The sequence below is a fragment of the Orycteropus afer genome, unplaced genomic scaffold (genome assembly GCF_000298275.1).
Source record: "Orycteropus afer afer isolate SDZICR_OR568_19922 unplaced genomic scaffold, OryAfe1.0 scaffold00206, whole genome shotgun sequence".
Taxonomy (NCBI): domain Eukaryota; kingdom Metazoa; phylum Chordata; class Mammalia; order Tubulidentata; family Orycteropodidae; genus Orycteropus; species Orycteropus afer.
This window is the reverse complement of record NW_006921793.1, coordinates 2,317,067-2,336,387: the sequence shown is the minus strand read 5'-3', so window position 1 is coordinate 2,336,387 and position 19,321 is coordinate 2,317,067. Positions and strand designations below refer to the sequence as shown.

Genomic DNA, 19,321 nt, shown 5'->3' with positions numbered 1-19,321 from the left:
TAAATTCAGTGAAGTTATTGCATATTTTGGGATACATACCAGAGGGATGCACACTTAGTTTATATAAATTGCAACAAGCAACAGCCTGTTAATAAGAGTGTTGTGTTGTTGTGTGGAAATATAACTCAAAAGGAATCTTTTTTTTTTTTTGGAAAGGTACAAAATGATGAAGTGGAAAGAGCTCAGTTTTAATTCCAAGCCAAAAAACAAAAAGTCTTAATAAAATCCTAAGTATACACTGCTCATTACTGTAACATGAAAAGTACTAATCAGATTAGCCTAAAATTGCAATTAGGTACTTCATTTGCAGCCAATTTCACAAGGTCTGAATTTTACTAAGTAAACCAGAATGTGCTGAAACCATGGCAATCTGACTTTAGATAAAATCACAAACAGGTTTAGAACATGAGCTTTGAACAAACAGTCCCCTTCAAATCCAAGTGAGATTTTTAGAGGTCAGATATTTCTTGACATCAACATGAACAATTTAGGACACTGCTGTTGCCAGAATGGAGATGATTCTTTAAATAATTCACATTTTAACGTATCTTTTAGCAGAACCCACCTAGTTCCCTTCAGTTTTCTATCCACTCTGTCCCAATCGTCCCTTTACAAGCCTGACCTGTAGTACTCGAAGAAAACTTCACAGCTGAAATGTTTACAAGCTGGAACAGTCGAGCTTGGAGCTATACAGGTTACACTGAGCATAACATGTTTTAGGTTCTCTGAGGCCACGATTTATATACACACACTGCCAAAGGGCTGGAAACATTTCTCTCTGCCACCCTAGATGGCTTTTTTTTGTTGTTGTTTGCCATCAAGTTGGGCCCTTGACTCACAGTGACCCCATGGACAACAGAATGAAACACTGCCCAGTCCTGTGCCATGCCCATGATTGGTTGCAGACTGGACAATGTGATGCATAGGGTTTTCAATGGCTTAATTTTGGAAGCAGATCACCAGGACTGTCTTGCTAGAATCATGAAATTAAGCTAACATCTGCTTTTCTCCTTCAGGATTATGGTATTCAGTGGATGAAGAAACAAGGGCATGGGAGTGTGCGGGGATGGGTAGGACACTTGTGGAATAGCCAGAGGCATGATGTGGAACCACCTCCCTCTTGGCTATATCATCCTTCTTGGTCTTGCTTTTGTCTAAACTTAGCCTAATTATTGGCAGTCGAAACCCTGTAAATCAGGACTCTCAGAGCTGTCTCACTGGTCCTTGATACTCTTTCCCTCTGACCTGACAACTCTAAGCTACTGTTTCCTCACACTGTTTAACTCAGACCACATTTGGAAGCCTTCCTTGCTTCCTCTCAGTCTTCTACCTACATCCGTCTGGTTTAAATCTACTGTCCTGGCTTGTATTGTTGTTTGGAGTTAGACTGAATATTGTCTTAAATAATTCTTTATCTATGCTTTGGTTTGCTCTTTTCCTAAATAAGTATTGCCATTCACATGGCTGTATATTGTTAAAGCTGGGGTTTTTTTTTTTTTGGTGGTGGTGGTTGTTTTTTAAAACCACATTCATCAGCAGTGAGGAGCTTTAAAGTTTTATTAGTATCATAAAAACCCTTCCCAAATGAAACTACTTTTGATAAGTGTTCATTCTGACAATGAGAATTTGTTGAGGGCTGTTGGCAACTTTGAGGAATTTGTTTTTGAAACTGAAATTGGCAGGAAGTAATGACTTCACATGCTTTCTTTCTCTTGACTCCAGCCCCCACCCCCTCATGCACTCCTTTCTCTTTCCCCACCCCCTTCCCCACCTTCATCACCCCAACCCAAAGCCAATAAAAAGCATGCTTGATTTCATACAATTTTTTTCTGGGGACAATTCATATCCTGAAGTAGACTTTCAACATTTTAAATTTTCTTAACTATGAAGCAAAGATGGTCAAATCAAAGGGGAAAAAAAAGTTTTTGTCTACCACTTCATGGGATTTCTTGATACTGTTTATTGCCTTCCAGCTGAGTAAGTTGGAGGGTTTTTTGTAGTATAGAATGTCATTTTTCTATGAGCACCTTTTTAAAAATTGAATTGTCAAGATTCAAGTCTGAGGCACTAGATAAATAAATAGTGAGTAAAAATAATGCATATGGAAAAAGACATGTTGTTGTTGTTGTTATGTGCCCTCCAGGCGGACCTGACTCATAGTGACCCCCTCCTTGGGTTTCCGAGGTGATATCACTACGGAAGTAGATTGCCATCTTCCTTCCGAGGAGTGGCTGGTGGGTTTGAACTGCCAGCCTTCTGGTTAGCAGTCAAGTGCCTTAGGCACTATGCTATCAGAGGTCCTATGGAAAAAGACAAGCAAGCCCTTATTTTTTTTTTCCCTTATGTGAATATGCTAAATGACTACTATTATCCAGACATTACCTAGTTTCTTATATTTATTAACTGAGAAAACATATGCAAAGGACTTAGAACTCTGCTGCACTTAGTTAAATGCTCAATAAATGTTACCTTTTAATTACTATACTTTTCCAATTGGAAAGTAATGCTGATGAGCAAGATGACACTCCTGTTCAGAAAGGCGCTGTATATATAATGGTGGACATTATCCATGTTGCAATAATCTTGAGTGGTATCTAGAAATCAATTGTCTGCCCATCTGATTAGATGACTTACTTCATTAATTTGGTGGACAAGAAATTTGCAAATATATATAATACTGGTGCTCACACTAACACTTTCACAGACCATTCAACTGTGTTTCCTCTCGGGTATAAAATAAACTTACGAGATACATTTTCTCAAAACTTTCAGAATGAAGCTCGACTGCGAATAGTAAAAACTCTTGAAGACTTTGATCTTGGCCCAACAGAAAAGTGTGTGAGAATCAACTCAGTGTCCAGTGGTCTTGCTGAAGAAGACCTGAAGACCCTTTTGCAATCCCGGGTCCTTCCTTCCAGCCTGATGCTACCCAAGGTGGAATATCCTGAAGAAATCCAATGGGTGAGTAGCTAATGGTTTGCTTTGATAAAGACTCAGGACCAGCTAAGAAGGATTTGGGTGCCACAGGTTTTGAAAGAGCATGCACAGAGCAGAGAGGAAGGAAATTGAAAAAAAGACCATTTCCTTCACTCAAGAAGAATGTGGCTTCTCCCAAAGTATGATGTGGGGCAACCCTGCATCCTAAAGATGGTTCTGCTTTCTGATCAGATTTGTGTTTTGGACAGAACAGCCCCCTCAATAGTCCTCAGAGTAATCCTTGTAAACTAGCTTACCAGAGAATTAGATCCTGCCTTACACCCTGACAGGCCCTAACCCAAGGCTTCTACCTGGAAGAGCAGTGGTGCAAATGGCTTTCACCAAGATTCATTTGAAATAATCATGGACAGCAAAAACACATTAGCTGTGTATGAAAAAAATGAACATAAAGAAGGGAAGGGAAAGGTCACTCTGTAGGGCAACTGGAGGAATAAACAGGAAGCTTTTAACTAATGGTTTTAATTAGTGCAGATATTATTTCCTGAACACTTCTCTATTTCTTCCCTTTTTAATTGCTGACAGGTGTGTTTGTGTTTCACTACAGAGTTTTCAGCCAATAAAATCCTGAAATGTAAAGTGGTTGGCGTGTCAAATTACTTAAGAAAACTTTGAAATGGGCCTAATTATGTTATGATTGTTTAAATTACTGAAGTGGAGAGACTAGATTTTATTGAAGGGTTACTACTATTCTGAAGATCTCTGTTGAATAAAATAATTTTTCATTGCACCAGTCCAGGGCAGATAGCCCATGAGTTGGAAAAGATGGAAGTATTTAAGGTGTGTGAACAGGGGTGGTTTCTGACGCTCCAGCTATGTTATCTGCGAGGTTATTGATGCAACTACAGAAATATGTTTACTATTTATAATACCTGGGGAAACTGCCCACTTCTGTAACGTATCTCATACATTGGATCTGTGCTGTCCAGTGCTGGGGCCACCAGCCACATGTGGCTATCGTACACTTGAAATGTGGTGAATCCAAATTGAGATGCGCTCTATGTGTAAAACACACCCCAGGTTTTCAGTGCCAAACAGAAGAATGTAAAATACCTCATTAATAACTTTTATATTTATTACATGTTGAAATGATACTATTTTGGATATATTGGATTAAACCTGTTGCTGTCAGATTGGTTCTGATTTATAGTGACCCTCCAGCACAGAGTGAAACTGCCCCATAAGGTTTCCAAAGCTGTCATATTTACAGAAGCTGACTGCCATATCCTTCTCTCTCTACTGAATGAAATACAAGATATTATTTAAATTAAATCCACCCATTTCATTTTACTTTTTTAATGTGATTTTAAATTACATGTGTGGCTACCATCATAATTTCTGTTGGACAACTCTATATTGGCTTCTTGAAGACTCGAATTCAAGGATCGATGTTTACTTACTAAACTGAAGTTTTCCTTTCCCAGGTTACCTTGAGAAGCTGGGAGATACTGGTCATATAGTATTTTAGTATCTTTGAGGGCTCTTACTCCATTTAAATATGTCTTAAGTTTATGGAAATGGCATCTGAAGTCACTGTTCCCTTTTGGTTTCATAGTTAATGCCTGTTTATCACTTACTACCCTTAATTGGGGGGGGGGGGTTGCATGCCACCTTCTGCTGCAGCTTCTGTTCACTCTTTCAAATCCTTGGTTGTACAGGGTAGACAACTAAAGATTAAATTATTTAAATAGGATTTATAGTTAACAGAAGTCTTTTTGGCTGTTTATTTTTTCCTCTTCGTTCGTATTTATGTGATGCATAAAACCCAGAGCCTGATGCACAACTGAAAGATGGGCTTACTTGTTTTCTTTTGTGTGAGAATCTCTTGCTCGCCTTTTGTCGCTACTGTGGGTTCTTGTTTGACTGGCACGGCTTATTGGACTATAACAAGCGTAACTCTGCCTCCTTTGTCGTGGGACAATTCTCCCACAAATCCCGAACAGTGTGCATTCTTCCAACACACTATTGGGTGTGCACTGGAATTGAAAGAATTGCTGAGCCCTGCTACTTCATCTCCTCCCCAATCTCTTTGTGATTTTTCCCCTCTTCTTCCCCTCCCCCCAAACCCCCTCCACCTCGATGAAATGAACACTTTACCAGGCCGGAAACATTTAATCGTCTCCTTTTGAAAAAATTAATTGAAACTTCTCCACTAGTTACCTTTTGTGTTAGTACTTAATGCAATTTTTAAGAAAGAGGGGGGGTGGGCTAGAATATTTAATTTTTAAATGCCCCTATTGACTTAAAAACAAAAGGCATTATAGATTTTTTTCTCAGTAAAAGCAGATAATATCTTGTAAAGTATTTACCTAATTTTAAACTTTATGATTTTTGTAATTACAGCTATTATCATAAAGAATGGGGCAAGTCATGTCTTAATTTTTTTCAAATGAGAAAAAAAAAAATCCACTGCATATTTAACACCAAAGCCACTAATATCTTACCATTTATTTTCAAGCTTAAATGTGACCTAAATTAGGTTTTTATTTTCATTTAGATCAAAGCCTATGCATTTTGCCCCTTACATTGTAGCTTTCTCTTCCTTTTTCTCTTTATTTTGGTTGAGTTATTCCTTCCCTTGAAAAAGTTGCTAAGGAGGTGATGATGGTGATGTCTGAGGAAGGGAGAGGGCAGTGAGAGCAACTGGGAATAATTCTTCATTACTGAAAGCTGTGATTTATTTTAGCCTAATTGTAAAGTTACTGCAAATTGCTCAAAAGCTTTTTAAAGATCCCAGTGATTAGATATTTTAGGAAGGGGGGGGTGCACAGGCAAGGAGGGGGCAGCTAAAAGGGGAAATAACACCTCTAATCCTGCTTCTGGTAAATAGGCTGCCAGCTTTTAAAATGAGTTTCCTTTCTATTAGTCAGAATATTATGCTAAGCCTTAAGCATTAGTTTTTTTATGTTGCCATAGCAGCCTTATTCCTGCAGGGTTGTGACCTGTGATGATTACAGTACAAAGCTTATAGGGTCTTGAAACCCCCTTTGAAGATGAAAAGTCTTTGATGGTTTATATTTATGCAAATCTCTTAGATATGATTTACCCAACTGAGACTGAATGGAGAGATGATTAAAATTCCCTTTCCCTTTGATATCCATTAATGGCTGACTATTCCTTAACTTTAAAAAGAGATATATATGTTTTTATCTTTATTTACAAAAATATCTTTATCATACCTGTTTTTTTATCTCCCTCCATCTTATTAGATCTAGATAGACATAATAGATTTACAATTTAGAGTGTGTGTGTGTGTGTGTGTGTTTTCCCTTTTGAAAGGGGGGTGGGTGGAATCTGTGCAAGAGCTTTTGTATGTTTCCAGATGATAGATTTTGGAATTTGGGCTACCCCACTGGCAGCACAGAGCTAGCTGTGAACTGGTCTCATGGAAAAAATTGGAGAGCTTTGGTCTTCAAAGAATTAAACTTCCTTTTTAAGGTCTTCCTAGGTAAGCTAAAAAAATTATGAAGAAAAACCTTCTGAACAAAGGGTAACGGTGCTATAATGAATAATATGGATTCCACGTAGAAGGCTGCTGAACAGTTAAGCTGATGTCAGTGCTGGGCATGCAACAAAAACAGAATGGCAGGTAGAGCAAGACTTCATTGTTTTAAGGGCCTACATTTGCATTTCACGAAGTGAGGGCAATGGCCTTAAATAAATATGTTTTCAAGGAAAGGACTCAAACTCTGAGGATCTCTCCTTTGAGTTCTAACTCCTAGGCTTCAAATTGCTCCTTCAGGGGGGAGAAATTTATAATGCTTGGGGTTTTGCTATTTAGTTTGGTGGGAACTTTGTTACCTTTTTTCCTTGGGTCTTTTTTTTTTCTTCTTCTTTTGTGTGGAGGAAAGAAGCTGGGATATTACTTCCTCAGGTCAAAGACTTAAATACTATTTCTCTGTCTACATTTCAGTGACTGTACATTTTTTTCCCCACTAATCACCTATGACACTTTCAATTTTAGTTTTCAGACAAATTTTCGTTCTACTTAAAAGGCCGAAAACTTGAACCACCAATGAATTTAATCCCTTTTGTGGAAACTGCAATGGGTTTGCTCAATTTTAAGGTAAGAAAATCATAATGTGATTAATAAGTCAGTATTTTATTTATGACCTAAAGAGAGTTTTCGTTTTCAATTTTAATAGCTACTTAAAATACTGTTCTAGAAAGGTTTACAAGCAAAGTAAATCTTGAGCACCATTTGTTATCAGTATTAATCCAAAATCCAGGTTGTAAGCATCTTAGAAAACAAAGAAATTGTTAAGTAGAAAAAGGAAGAACTTCACAATCATAAATATCTCAGTAAAATATTTATATAGTCTTAGTAATAAATTTAATTTTATAATCACTTTATAAATATATCCTTTGAGTTATTACAGTTATAGATTGAAAGAACATTATCATCCTTGTGAATTTACTCTGAATTATTCTTTTGTACCAATTGTCTTTTTATTGGGAAATTTTCCGGCCTCTTTTTTTTTTTTGCTTACATTATCCATTATGTCTAGAAAATAAGATTAATATTTGTAAGTATCATAAACAAATAATTTTTTATATATTAGTTCAGTTTACCATATTAGAACATAAAATATTTTCTAATACACATTCAGGAAGATTTGCTGAACCAAGTGTTTTCAATCAGTGCATGGCTGCATTAAACTACCTGCCTAATAAATTCATAGCTAGCTCATTTTTCCCCTTTATCAGTGGTCAGTTATATTGTTTTCCAAAATATGCTTGTTTCCACCTGACGTGGGGACGTCACCCCCTTCTCAGAGGTTCTAGTCTACCTTTTTTTTTTTCTTTTCCTAGAGTACAGGAGAAAGAAATCACTAAAAACAAAGGGAAACAATAGTTGAACTATTCTGGAGAGATTCTGTGTGAATAAATGCTCTGAGAGGAAACTCTGTGACCTACTAGGCGGAGCAGGAGGACCAGAGAGCTGCTATGAGCCTCCAGCCTTAAGATCAGCATGTTCATACAACTAACCACAAATTCTTCCAACCCACCCTGGCATTCTCGGAATAGAATCAAAAGCACATCCCTGAAACGCAACCAGATTCATACAGTGATTTAATTTTAACAGCTGTTTTACCATATCATTCCATAATGTACTTAGAAGCTTTTATAACCCTTCCTGAAATTAATCAACACTGTCCTCACACAGGTCTCACTTCTTCCCACCCACTTCTATTAGCATGTTGTATCTCCACCTTTTGCAGATTCAGTTATGTATCTGTGACAAATGCTGTATTTCCTCTTTATTTTCATCTATAAATGTTGAAGCTACTTGTCATCTTGGATGACCTGTTGCATCTCCCCCACCCCAGGTGTAGATTTTTTGTTATGTATGTATTTAATCCTGAGAACATTTACTAAGAAGTCTTGATCCTAATGCAAATAAGCCAATTAGTTCATTTGATTGAAGAAGTCCTCCCTTTCTCTCCTATAGTTTTATGTTTATAAAACATGGTTTCTTGAAGCAAAAGCAAATTCTGGAAAATATCTAATCTAAATAACGTATAGTACAATCAAAATAAGTTACCTCCAAGTTTGTCTAGAAATTTGATGCCCTACAATTTGAACGTTTATAACTGTTAGTATACATTAGTTAACTATTGACGGAATCTGTTACACAAAGTAAATATATGCAACACACTTCCTAGACAGTATTAAATACCTTTTCAAAGGGGTAAATTTGGGCTAAATTTTTAGGACTGCTTTCAGCCAAACTGTGTTAGGACTCAGACCTTCTGTTACTGAGATGCAGCCTGCTGCTTCTCTGCAGTGCGTTTGTTTCTGTGAGACCTGCTTCTGCTCTGCTCTATTACAGGCGGTGTGTGAAGCAGCCCTGAAGACTGGGCCTCAAGTGGGTCTTGTTCTAGACGCTGTTGTTTTTGGAGGAGAAGATTTCCGAGCCAGCATAGGTGTCAAAGACACATTTTCTCTCTGCATATACTTGTGTATATTTTTTTCTTCACCCCTCACGAATGGACATTTACATGACAATACACATTTGCCAGCCCTGACAGTGCTTTTTCAGCTGAGTGGACATTTCCTGATAATTTAGTGCTCCTCATAGCTGTCCTGCTTCCAGAACACTACATGATTACTTTGGTTCATTGATAAAATAATAAAAAGCCTGTTGCAGCCTCTGACATGTGAACAACCTCTCCTCTGCTTAAATATTTTGTTTTCGTATCAGTCTGAGGGCTGAATTTAAGGCAAATTCACATTTGCTTTAGTTTGTTGTTTTCTACTTTAAATGTAGTATGTAAATATTATTAAAAATAGATCTTAAATTTCTATTAAAAGACATTTCAGAGCTCTTATTAAAGATTCCCTGAGATACAGTGTTGGTTTTCATTGGTCTTCATCATCCCTGGAGCACTGTGCTCCTGATCTAAGTGTGTGTATAACTAGAAACTGCGGTCAGAACCACATAAAGCATTTCCAGAACCACAATCCTAAAGAACCCAAAACACAAACATCCCATGAGCAGTTTCATAGGCCACAGATAAACAATGACCCTCACAGGTGAGGAGGAAAAAAAGTTATTTTACTACCAGTATTTCCAGGATCAGTGGACTACAGAAGGCCTACTGACACGTGCTGCCTTTCTGAAAACGAATGCCCTCCATTTCCCCAAGTTTCCCATTCAAACCCTGAAGCTGAAGCCTCTGACTCAGCGCATCTGCTGTGACAGGGCGTTGCAACCCCAGCACATGCAATTCTGCACTCAGTATGAGAAGGTAACCATCATGTGGTGCTATCCTTAGACTGACATTTTCCTGGATGGCAAGAAGGAAACAATACCTAGTGAATCATTTGTGACCTGGTTCTATCTCCTGAAATGGGGGTGGGGCTGTTTCTTCCACGTACAAGTAATTATACAAAAAAATGCCTTGCAAGATGGACATATATGAGATTTAAGTTTGCCTCCACCTATTCTTCCTTTCATTTATATCTGAATAATTATTTTGGTGGGGAGCAATTCCCAGGGAGACAGATGTTTTTACAAACTGAGATTTTTATAATAAACATCTTGGTTCTGTTTCCAAAGTTAAAGTCTCCTTTTTTTCTGTCAACATCTCATTTTCAGGTGCAACAAGTAGTAAAGAAACTCAGGACATTCTCTATGCCCGACAAAAGATTATTGTCGTAGCAAAGGCCTTTGGTCTACAAGCCATAGACCTTGTGTACATTGACTTCCGAGATGACGACGGGCTGCTCAGGCAGTCGAGAGAAGGAGCCGCCATGGGCTTTACTGGTATGATTCCTTCACTATCTCTTACAAAGTAGTGTCTGGGTTAGTCAGCATTTCAGAAAAAAAGAAAAAAAAAAAAAAGGCATTTAATCAGAAATTAGTATTTCTGATTTTCAAATTTCAGATAGTGGGACAGGTATAAGAAATAGCTAATTATAATCAGAAATTAGTATTTCTGATTATAATTAGCTATTTCTTATACCTGTCCCACTATCTGAAATTTGAAAATGCCATCCAGGGCAAGAACCTGACAAACAAATTGTAATGTTTTTCTTTGGCTCTGCAAGTCAAAAAAAACAAATCTCTCATTTTATTTTCTCTTTACATTAATTACAGATTCTTTTTTCAGTTCTAGTAAATCTTTTATTGCAGTTTTTGCTGACCTGAGAGTAGGGCAAGATATTATATAAGTGTTTCTGAGTGAACTATTATTAGAATTTGGGTAAGATGAGTGGGGTTTGTGGGGTACAAGAAAAATGTGCTAAAATATTCAGAATATTAATTCCTTTCTGAAAACAATTTTGATGAGATTGTCTTTATTACCTCATAATTAGTTCCCTTCCCCCAAGACTTTTAGTCCCTCCTTTCTCTCATCCCCACCACTCACCTCCCAGTAAGTGGCTGCGCACCTGGCGATCCTACGGGCTCTGGCAGGCATCAAGACCAGCGTGTCCCTTGCAACCCAGACCTGGAGTGCAGGTGGACAGATATCTATTGGCTGGTGTGTCTGATCACTCAAAGATCTGTGAGCCAGGGGAGCAACTGAAGATTTTGTTTTTTCAACAGAAATCTATTTTTTAAAAAACCACAATAGGATTCTATACACAAACGTGTACAGTGTAGGAGCACACACAAACACACACATAATCATGGATGAAACCACCATAAGCTCTTTTATTCTTGTGTACTTGTACTTAAAGTTCTAAGAATATCTATGTCAGAACTGTACCCCCTGCTAGAATGGGAGGAAAACAGAACCTCAAATTCCTTTAAAAACAAAAACAAAAACAGACCTACCAGACTGGTTGAGACTGGAGGACCACCCCCCAAGACTGTTGTCCTGAGATACTCTTCAAACCTTGAACTGAAACTCACCCCTGAGGTCACCTTGTAGCTAAATAACAAATTGCCTCAAAAAAATAATGATTATCATCCATAAGTACTGTGCTCCTTTTAAAAATAACTTATAAGAGACCAAATGGTCAAAAGTAACTCTAAAACAAGATAAGAAGGTAAGGAAGCAGGGAAACTAGATTAATAGAAACAGAACAACCAGAATAGAAAAAAATCAGAATGCATTGTGAAGAATGTAACTAATGTCACTGAACAATCTGTGTAGAAATTGTTGAATGGGAACCTAAATTACTGTGTAAACAGTCACCAAAAACACAATAAAATACTTATTTTAAAAAATGTACCCAAATGATAAGAAAAAGAGAAAAGCATCATGTTACTCCTTTTATAAATATGTTTGAAATGTATCATTTTAGGGGCTAAAGGAAGCATTTCATAAAATTACCTTGAATTTAAAAGACACATTTAATGGATCATGGTTTAACCCAAGATAAATCTGAAAGACTTATGAAGCAATATTAGTGTTATATTACAGTTGAGTAAACCGCTGACATTTATGTGTTGTTGACATTAGAGTTAAAAGAAATGTGATCCCTTATAGAGCAATACATTTCAATTATCTTAACTATAAAGAAGTGAATCTCCTACATTTAGTAGCAATGAGAGTGAGTCACTCTACCTCATCAATGGTGCTGTTTGTCCCAGTGGCCTACTACACCTGACTCTCTAACAATGACTGCTTAGGATGCTGCCCAAATTAAAAACTTGGAGAAAAACGCCATGATATCTATTTTAATAAACACTGATGTTGTTAGTCTAAAATGTGTGGCACTGCCTCCAAAGCAGCCAGATGTTGCTCCAAAATGGAAACTAATTTAAAAAAAAAATAGAAAACACAATTGCTACTGGCCTCTATCACCATCACTTGGTATGACATGGGTTTCTTCGGCTTCCTCTGGGGTAAATGTTTGCTCCAGAACTTACAAGGTAGCTTGAGAATTTGTCCAACATACAGAGTTGAGTTAAATTGGTCCCTAATTCAGTCGCAGAAGAGGCGTTATTTCAGATCAGATTTAAATTTGTAGAGTGTGCCCAACGCGGCATGCAGAGCTTAGGGGCCTGGCACTATTGTTTCTCAACAACAGGGAGTATTGAGTCACACAAAAAATGGAAGCAGAGGAACAGGGAGGCACGGAAAGTACAGTGTGTATTATATGTTCAAGTGACTAGTCAGTAAACTAGGCGTTATATAACATAAAAATATTGAAATTTTTAAAAAGAGAGTCATTTCTTGTCCTAATTTTATTTCTCCATACCAATAAAAGATTATTTACTCTTTGATAGTAAGATATATGAAATTGTTTGTAATTTTTTAAAATAAGTGCTTTATAAATATTTTAGACCATTCATGTTAGATTTGCCCTAATTATTAGACATTTAATAGTCAGACTTGGGCTTTGCACAAGGAAGGAAGGGAGAAAGAGAAAAAGGAAGGGAGAAACGGAGGGAGAGATATACTCCCTATCTGAAGCAAGTGACCAAAAGATTTAAAATCCAGTGAATGAATTATGTTCCATAAAACTTACAAGGAACACTAAGTCTGTGCTACAAAGATCTGCTGTGTTTTTAAAAATTAAATATATTTTAATGAGTTGTAGTTTCTTAAAAGTTAGTCATGCAGCAAACAGCAGGTTATAGTTTATCTCCTGCAGTCATTGTTTCACAGGACCACAATCCATGTGGATTGATTTTAAATCAATGCATTGGCTATATAAATGGCTACCAACTTTAGGAATATTTTTTATAAAAAGAAACCCAAAATAAATCCTGGAATAAAGCTTTAACAGCTGATTGTTATGACTTAGTCATTACACTTACTCTAGTAGTACATGCTGAGAAGAAAGATTATAAATACGAGGCACTATAGGTTTTCTTCTTTTTTTGTAGTCTTTTGTAGAAGACAAAAATGACACTATCATACAGTTACCTAAAAGACTTGACAGGTATTGATTTAAAGCACGATATATCAAGTGGTACTGTAAAAAGGATTTCATGGTCATAAATTTTAATGTCTTCCAATTTTGCACCCTCTTGGTAACTTGTCAATAACAGCTCTTCTGTATAAAATATTTGCTTCGTTCCCACATGGCATTAAAGTCTGTTAGTTGTTGGAATACATAAGATGAAGCAAAAGTGAACTTCACATATAAAATGAATGTTTGAAAATTTCTAAAACCTGATAGATACCTCCAAATTAACCTCATTATCAAAATTTTGGTACTAGAAAGCCATTAGTAGTTTCACAGTATTATAAGTAGTTTATGTTTGCTCCTGAAATTATAGTGCCTGTACCAAGGAGTTCCCATGAAATCTGGCTTTTTATACATCAGTATAAATTATGTACATAAATTATAAAATTCAGAACTAACAATTAGTAGGAAATGACTACCAGAACTGACATCCTTTATTAATAACAACTATTAGATTATTTAAATATAATCTCAATACCGACTATTGAAAAAACCTCTCATGTATCATTACTGACACTATTTGCTTCCAGAAATTATTCCTCAAATCATTTAAAGCATCTTTATTTATATAGGTTTTTAATCTTTTATTAGTATGCTAACAGTCAGAAAAGAATGAAATAGCAACGTGAAGATGTTTTAATTATGCCACTGTAAAGAAAATATATTGTAATATGTATTCACGTCAACACTTTTTCATGAGATACTAAAACACATTTTTTTACAAAAATAGTAATCCTTTTTTATTTTATAGACTAATGACAGTAACAGGATTTGACTTTATAAAACACCAAGAATATAATTTGTACTTACAAAATGTTAAAACAAGTAAAAAAAATTTTAAAGGCAAAACAAGTTGACATGACAACAAATATACTTAGAGTAAATTATCATTAAATGTACATTTGTTTTTAAATGGCCACATATGTCCCTAATTTTATCATGTAATATAATATAATCTCATCATTATTATAACATTAAATTATGCTGCATTTTGTTAATGCCCTGATTAGATTCCACATTTCCCTGAATGTCAAATTGTTTTTTTTAATGATGACATGATTTCACAGAATCCAGTGCCTCATAATCTTTGTATCATGTTTTTATTTAAAATCCTTAAACTTCAAAAAGAATCATAAAGCTTTTCTGAAGCTATTAGTACAGAGGTAAGATTTCTTCTGGGGTGTGTAAGTGGTCATGTAAGGGGAAAACACTCTTCTTTCTATGAGCAAAAAGGAGAAATCTGGACATATTTTTGGATAGAGAAAATTTCTTCAAAGTCACTGTAAAATTTTAAATGATGTAATCTAGAGACCACATTGTTCAAATGTGCCTTATCTTTTATTATACTAAATAAAATATTTGCAGTGCAATTCAATTTTCTATTAGTGGTTATAAATGATTCACTATATTTGTCGAAAAGAAAGAAAAATTAAACATTATTAAAAGAAACTATATTAATATGGTAGAAAAGCTTTGAAAGCTTTATGAAAAACGGCAGTCACTTCTAAAAGACATCATGGACGGCATGGTCCTTCTGCAAGATAAGCAAAAGACAACTGATAAAATTTGAGATAACTATTTTTTTTTTTTTTTTTTTTGCACTTCAACTCAAAATAATCACTCTAATTTGCAGACATTATCCTTTACCGTTCCAGCCAAAGCAGTTACTATTCAAAGAGCTGCCTGGTCAATCCACCTGTAACTAAAAATGAGAGATTATCCGCACTTAGGTGGCACTTCTATAGGATTGGAAACAATTACTTCCATTGTTGTATTTGTTCTTATGTGGTATTTGGAAAAGCCTGCCTGATTACAGTTGTTAAAAAAATATTACAGTTCTGAAATAATTAGTTATTTAACAGACAGTCTATGAGGCATTCAGGAGTCTCGTGTGGTTGAAACATTTTGTTTGAACATCTGTTTGTTGTTTCGTGTTTCCAGTGTTATTAATCTTCCTGTAGGTAAGCAGGTGATCCACCCTAACCAAATTGCTGTGGTCCAGGAGCAGTTTTCTCCTTCTCTTGAAAAAATTAAGTGGGCTGAAGCACTGATTGCTGCCTTCAAAGAATATCAACAATTAGGAAAGGTAAATGTTTTGTTAATGCCTTGATGTGACTGGTGTTTAAAATACTATTCAGCTGTGGGGAAGAACTGGGGGTGGGGGTTACTGTCTGAATAGTTTTTAGAAACTTATTGTAATTTTGTTGTTTTTACTGAGCCGGGAGGGCACCATTCATCAGTAAGAAAATTGCTCAAAGTAGATTTGTTTGTCCCACTCTCCTAAATATTTCACTAGCTGGCTCTCAAGCCTTGGATTTTGTTCATTTCATAAACTATATTGGCAGCCTTAGAGAAAACAGAAAAAGTCTATTTAGTTTTGCTCTATAGACTTCCATGCAGCATTCGTATGAAGATAATTTTAGATCAAAGTGAGAGCAAGTAAGTTGTAATGAAATAAACACAGTTTGACCAAATGCTTCTTGTGGAGAGAAGAAATAAATTTTATGTTATTTTAATTTTGGGGGAAAAAGTACAAAGATCTCCTCGGGTTTAGTCATTTAAGAGTAGGTTGTATACGCGTTTGTACCGATTTCTGGACCTGAGATTTGGATAGAATGGAAAGCAAATTAACACTGGAGTACGGTTGTTCCTAATTTAGTGCATCATTGAGTATCGCGTTTCCTGCTCTGTGGGTTTCTGCTATGTAAATATTGCAGTGGTGATGCACAATCTGTCTCCACTTTGTGCCAGTAACACTTAAATTAGGTGTCGCCTGAAGGAAGATTTTATGCTAGTTGCAGCATTGTCAGTTAATTATCTTAAAGGTTATTTGCAATAATACCGTTTGCCTCTTTTTAAGTGGAAAGGGGGAAAAGTTGTATTTATAAACCTATTCTAGAGGGACTATACAAACTCAGCTTTGCTACTCACAGAAGAGGTAAAGTTTTGGTGTCTACAGTACAAAATTACATTGAAAGGAAAAACTATTGAAAAATTATTAAGATTAAAAAAAAAAAAACTCACCTTTCAGCGGTGAACCTATGACATCAATGTAAGAATGTCGCTTGCACTTTTCACTGCAGTAAAAACACCCGAAAATCCATTATTGCTAAGGTAGGTAATAATATTGAAAAGGTTGTTCCCTCCTCCCTATGGATATCTGTCTTCAGCTTTGAACCTGCACACATGCATACTCTCACACAACACACACACATTCATTTTTGCACAAACTTGGACTTAGTAGCCAAAGTAGAATATGTGAAATTGGAAACGTCCAGTTTGTATTTAAACCAATTGATTTCATTTCCAACCAACAGTGGCCATCAGAGAAAGGTTATGCTTCATAGAAAAATATTTTATGTTGATATGTTTTATAAGGAGCTCTGGTAGTGTTAAAGCATTTGGCTGCTACCCAAAAGGTCAGTGGTTCAAACCTACCAGCTGCTCCACAGAAGAAAGATAGGGCAGTCTGTTTCCGTAAAGATTTACAGCCTTGAAAAGCCAATGACTCTATGAGTCAGAATCAGTTCAATGGCAGTGAGTTTGGTTTGATACGTTTTATATCCATTTCTCTAAATCAAAAAAATATAGATGCTACACAAATAAACATAGATGTCTGTCTAAACAGTAGAGTTATGTATGATATTTCATTCATATTTTCAAGTAACTCCGTCTACTCCCCTCTCGGTACTTGCCTATACACATTCACTAAATGCTTCTGAACCTCTGGTGAGTACCTTATGCCAGCTGAGGATCTGCATATGATAATACTTCCTACTGAAATATTGTAATAAACTGAGGCAGGAGATGGACCATTAAAATGACAGACCTAGCAGAGTTCCAATCTGGACCAGCACTGTATCCATTAACAGACTAAAATGAGTTTCACATTGAACAACATCAAAGAGGCCACCTGTCATGGTAAGCAGCTGGGGGATGGGGGAGAGGTTACCCTAAATTTCAGTAGTCAGTAAATAAAATTCAAACTAGAAACACTCTATGTTACAGGCATTTAAGTTCCTGAATGTTGAAAACAACACTTTTCCACTGTATTTTGAAAGTGGTGTTCGTGGAAAATTGTCCCAAAGTCTCCAGTGCCTTTTGATGATGGCAACTTAAATGTTAAATTATGAACTGTTTTTTGTTTGTTTGTTTTTAATAAGAAACGCCGTCTTGTTGGGCCATAAGCTTTCATGACAGTGTGGCAACTGTAGAAATTAGAGCAGAGGGGTGACTAACTATTAGGTCTTTCTTCCCTACCCCATTAGTGTAGGTTTGTTTCCTACAGCAAATTCTCCTGGTGCTTTGTCCAGCAAGGTTTAAACGATTCAAGTAATGGGGCTTCCAGTAGGGACATATGGTTATTTTATCCAGTTAGCATGTTTCTTTTCACTTTGCCTATAAATTGACTGGTCACAAAAATTGAGTCTGCAGGTAGGTGACTCAGGGTCTTGAGGGGGATCTTGGGGTTTAAATAATGTGGGTTCTGTTTGTAAAGATTTAATATAAACAGGTTGCTCAGTTGTATAAACTATTGCTTCCAACAAATATCTAATCTGCTTTATTTCAAATGTGAACCACTGATGAAAACACGAACGCTCTGATACTTTGTCCAAAACACAAGTGACTCTCAAAGAAGGGAAACTGATGGTTTGTATCCTAGTGAGACACTTACAAATTTCTGAAAACCCTTTCTTCCCTCATCGGATGAAACTTTCATCTAAATACTGCTTTTAAGCAGAAATAATCCAAGAGGGCAAAATCATTATCTCTGCTTTTCTCTACTTCTTCCTGCTCCCATCTTAAATTATATCCTGCCCTAAGGCCAAAAATATAGCTGACGTTCATTGATGCTGGGTCATTTGTGTTCTCTAAAGAAGGATAAGAAGAATAGTAATAAAAAGAAATATTCTACCTTTTCTTCTTATCCCTTCCAAATAACAGAAATCATGGACTACTCAGATCAGGAGCAGATAAATTATTAGGATGCAGTCTTTAGTATACAGAATTTTTTTTTGTTTTAATTAGAAATTCTAAGGAAATAAAGTTGGATGCCTTTAGTTTAATGTCAGATGAAGCACATTAAAAAATAATAATTAGCTCATATTATCTATTACTGTTTGTCAGGTATTGGTATTTGTGGCTGCTTTGTTTTAGGAAACTGAAAGGTATTTTCAAACTGAAAATTTTTGCTTGGCATAAACAGCCCCCACTAATAACAACTGTGTCTATAGATTGTCATTAGGACTGTAGGTCATCTTCTATCAAATCTGTTGGAAAAAAATTAAGTATTTTACACAAGCTATGGTCCCATAAATTATTTCTATTTAGCTGCTATCAGTTGTGACATACCCATCCACAATGTTAATCAACCTGATTCTTTTTTCCATCCTTTAAGAAAAAAATATAGTGTGAGATATAACTTACATGTCATTGATTTTTTTTTTTAGCTTCTGATTATTTGGCAGAAATATTTTATCCAGGATAAATCACTTACATGTGCCTTATTTTAAATTTATAAAGCATTTTCTTAAAAGTTAATTCCATTTTTTAGTCCCCTTTTTAATAATCATGGTTATTCCAATAATATTTTAAAAATCTGCATTCAGAACTGAATTTAGTATTGCTTGTTTGAAAATGTGATTTTTCAGTTGTTTTTTATATAAGAATTTTTCATGTAGTACGAAAATTGGATGACTGACATAAAAACATAATAAAATAGTTACTATTAACTGATACCAATAGAAACTATAATTTATGAATAAATGTATACATATTGATACTGTGTATATACTCACACATGTACATATTTTTCATGCTTATATTCTGTATAAACAGTGTAATTTTTTTTCATTATGTTATTCATCACTTCTTAGGCAAAAATGACATATAAAGGAAATAGTCTATTGTTTTTTTAAGTGATCACTAATCACCAGAAATCTTAATGTAAGAATTT

The 19,321-nt window shown here is 35.7% G+C and overlaps 1 protein-coding gene across 1 annotated transcript in view; it reads left to right on the top strand.

Moving 5' to 3' along the window:
* CLYBL (citramalyl-CoA lyase) overlaps window positions 1-19,321 on the top strand; it is a 208,031-nt gene that overhangs the window by 173,165 nt on the left and 15,545 nt on the right. Inside the window, exons 3-7 of the mRNA XM_007948168.2 lie at window positions 2,773-2,961; window positions 6,959-7,060; window positions 8,828-8,921; window positions 10,097-10,264; window positions 15,327-15,451. Of these exons, the coding sequence (XP_007946359.1) occupies window positions 2,773-2,961; window positions 6,959-7,060; window positions 8,828-8,921; window positions 10,097-10,264; window positions 15,327-15,451 (678 nt within the window). The remainder of the gene's footprint in view (window positions 1-2,772; window positions 2,962-6,958; window positions 7,061-8,827; window positions 8,922-10,096; window positions 10,265-15,326; window positions 15,452-19,321) is intronic.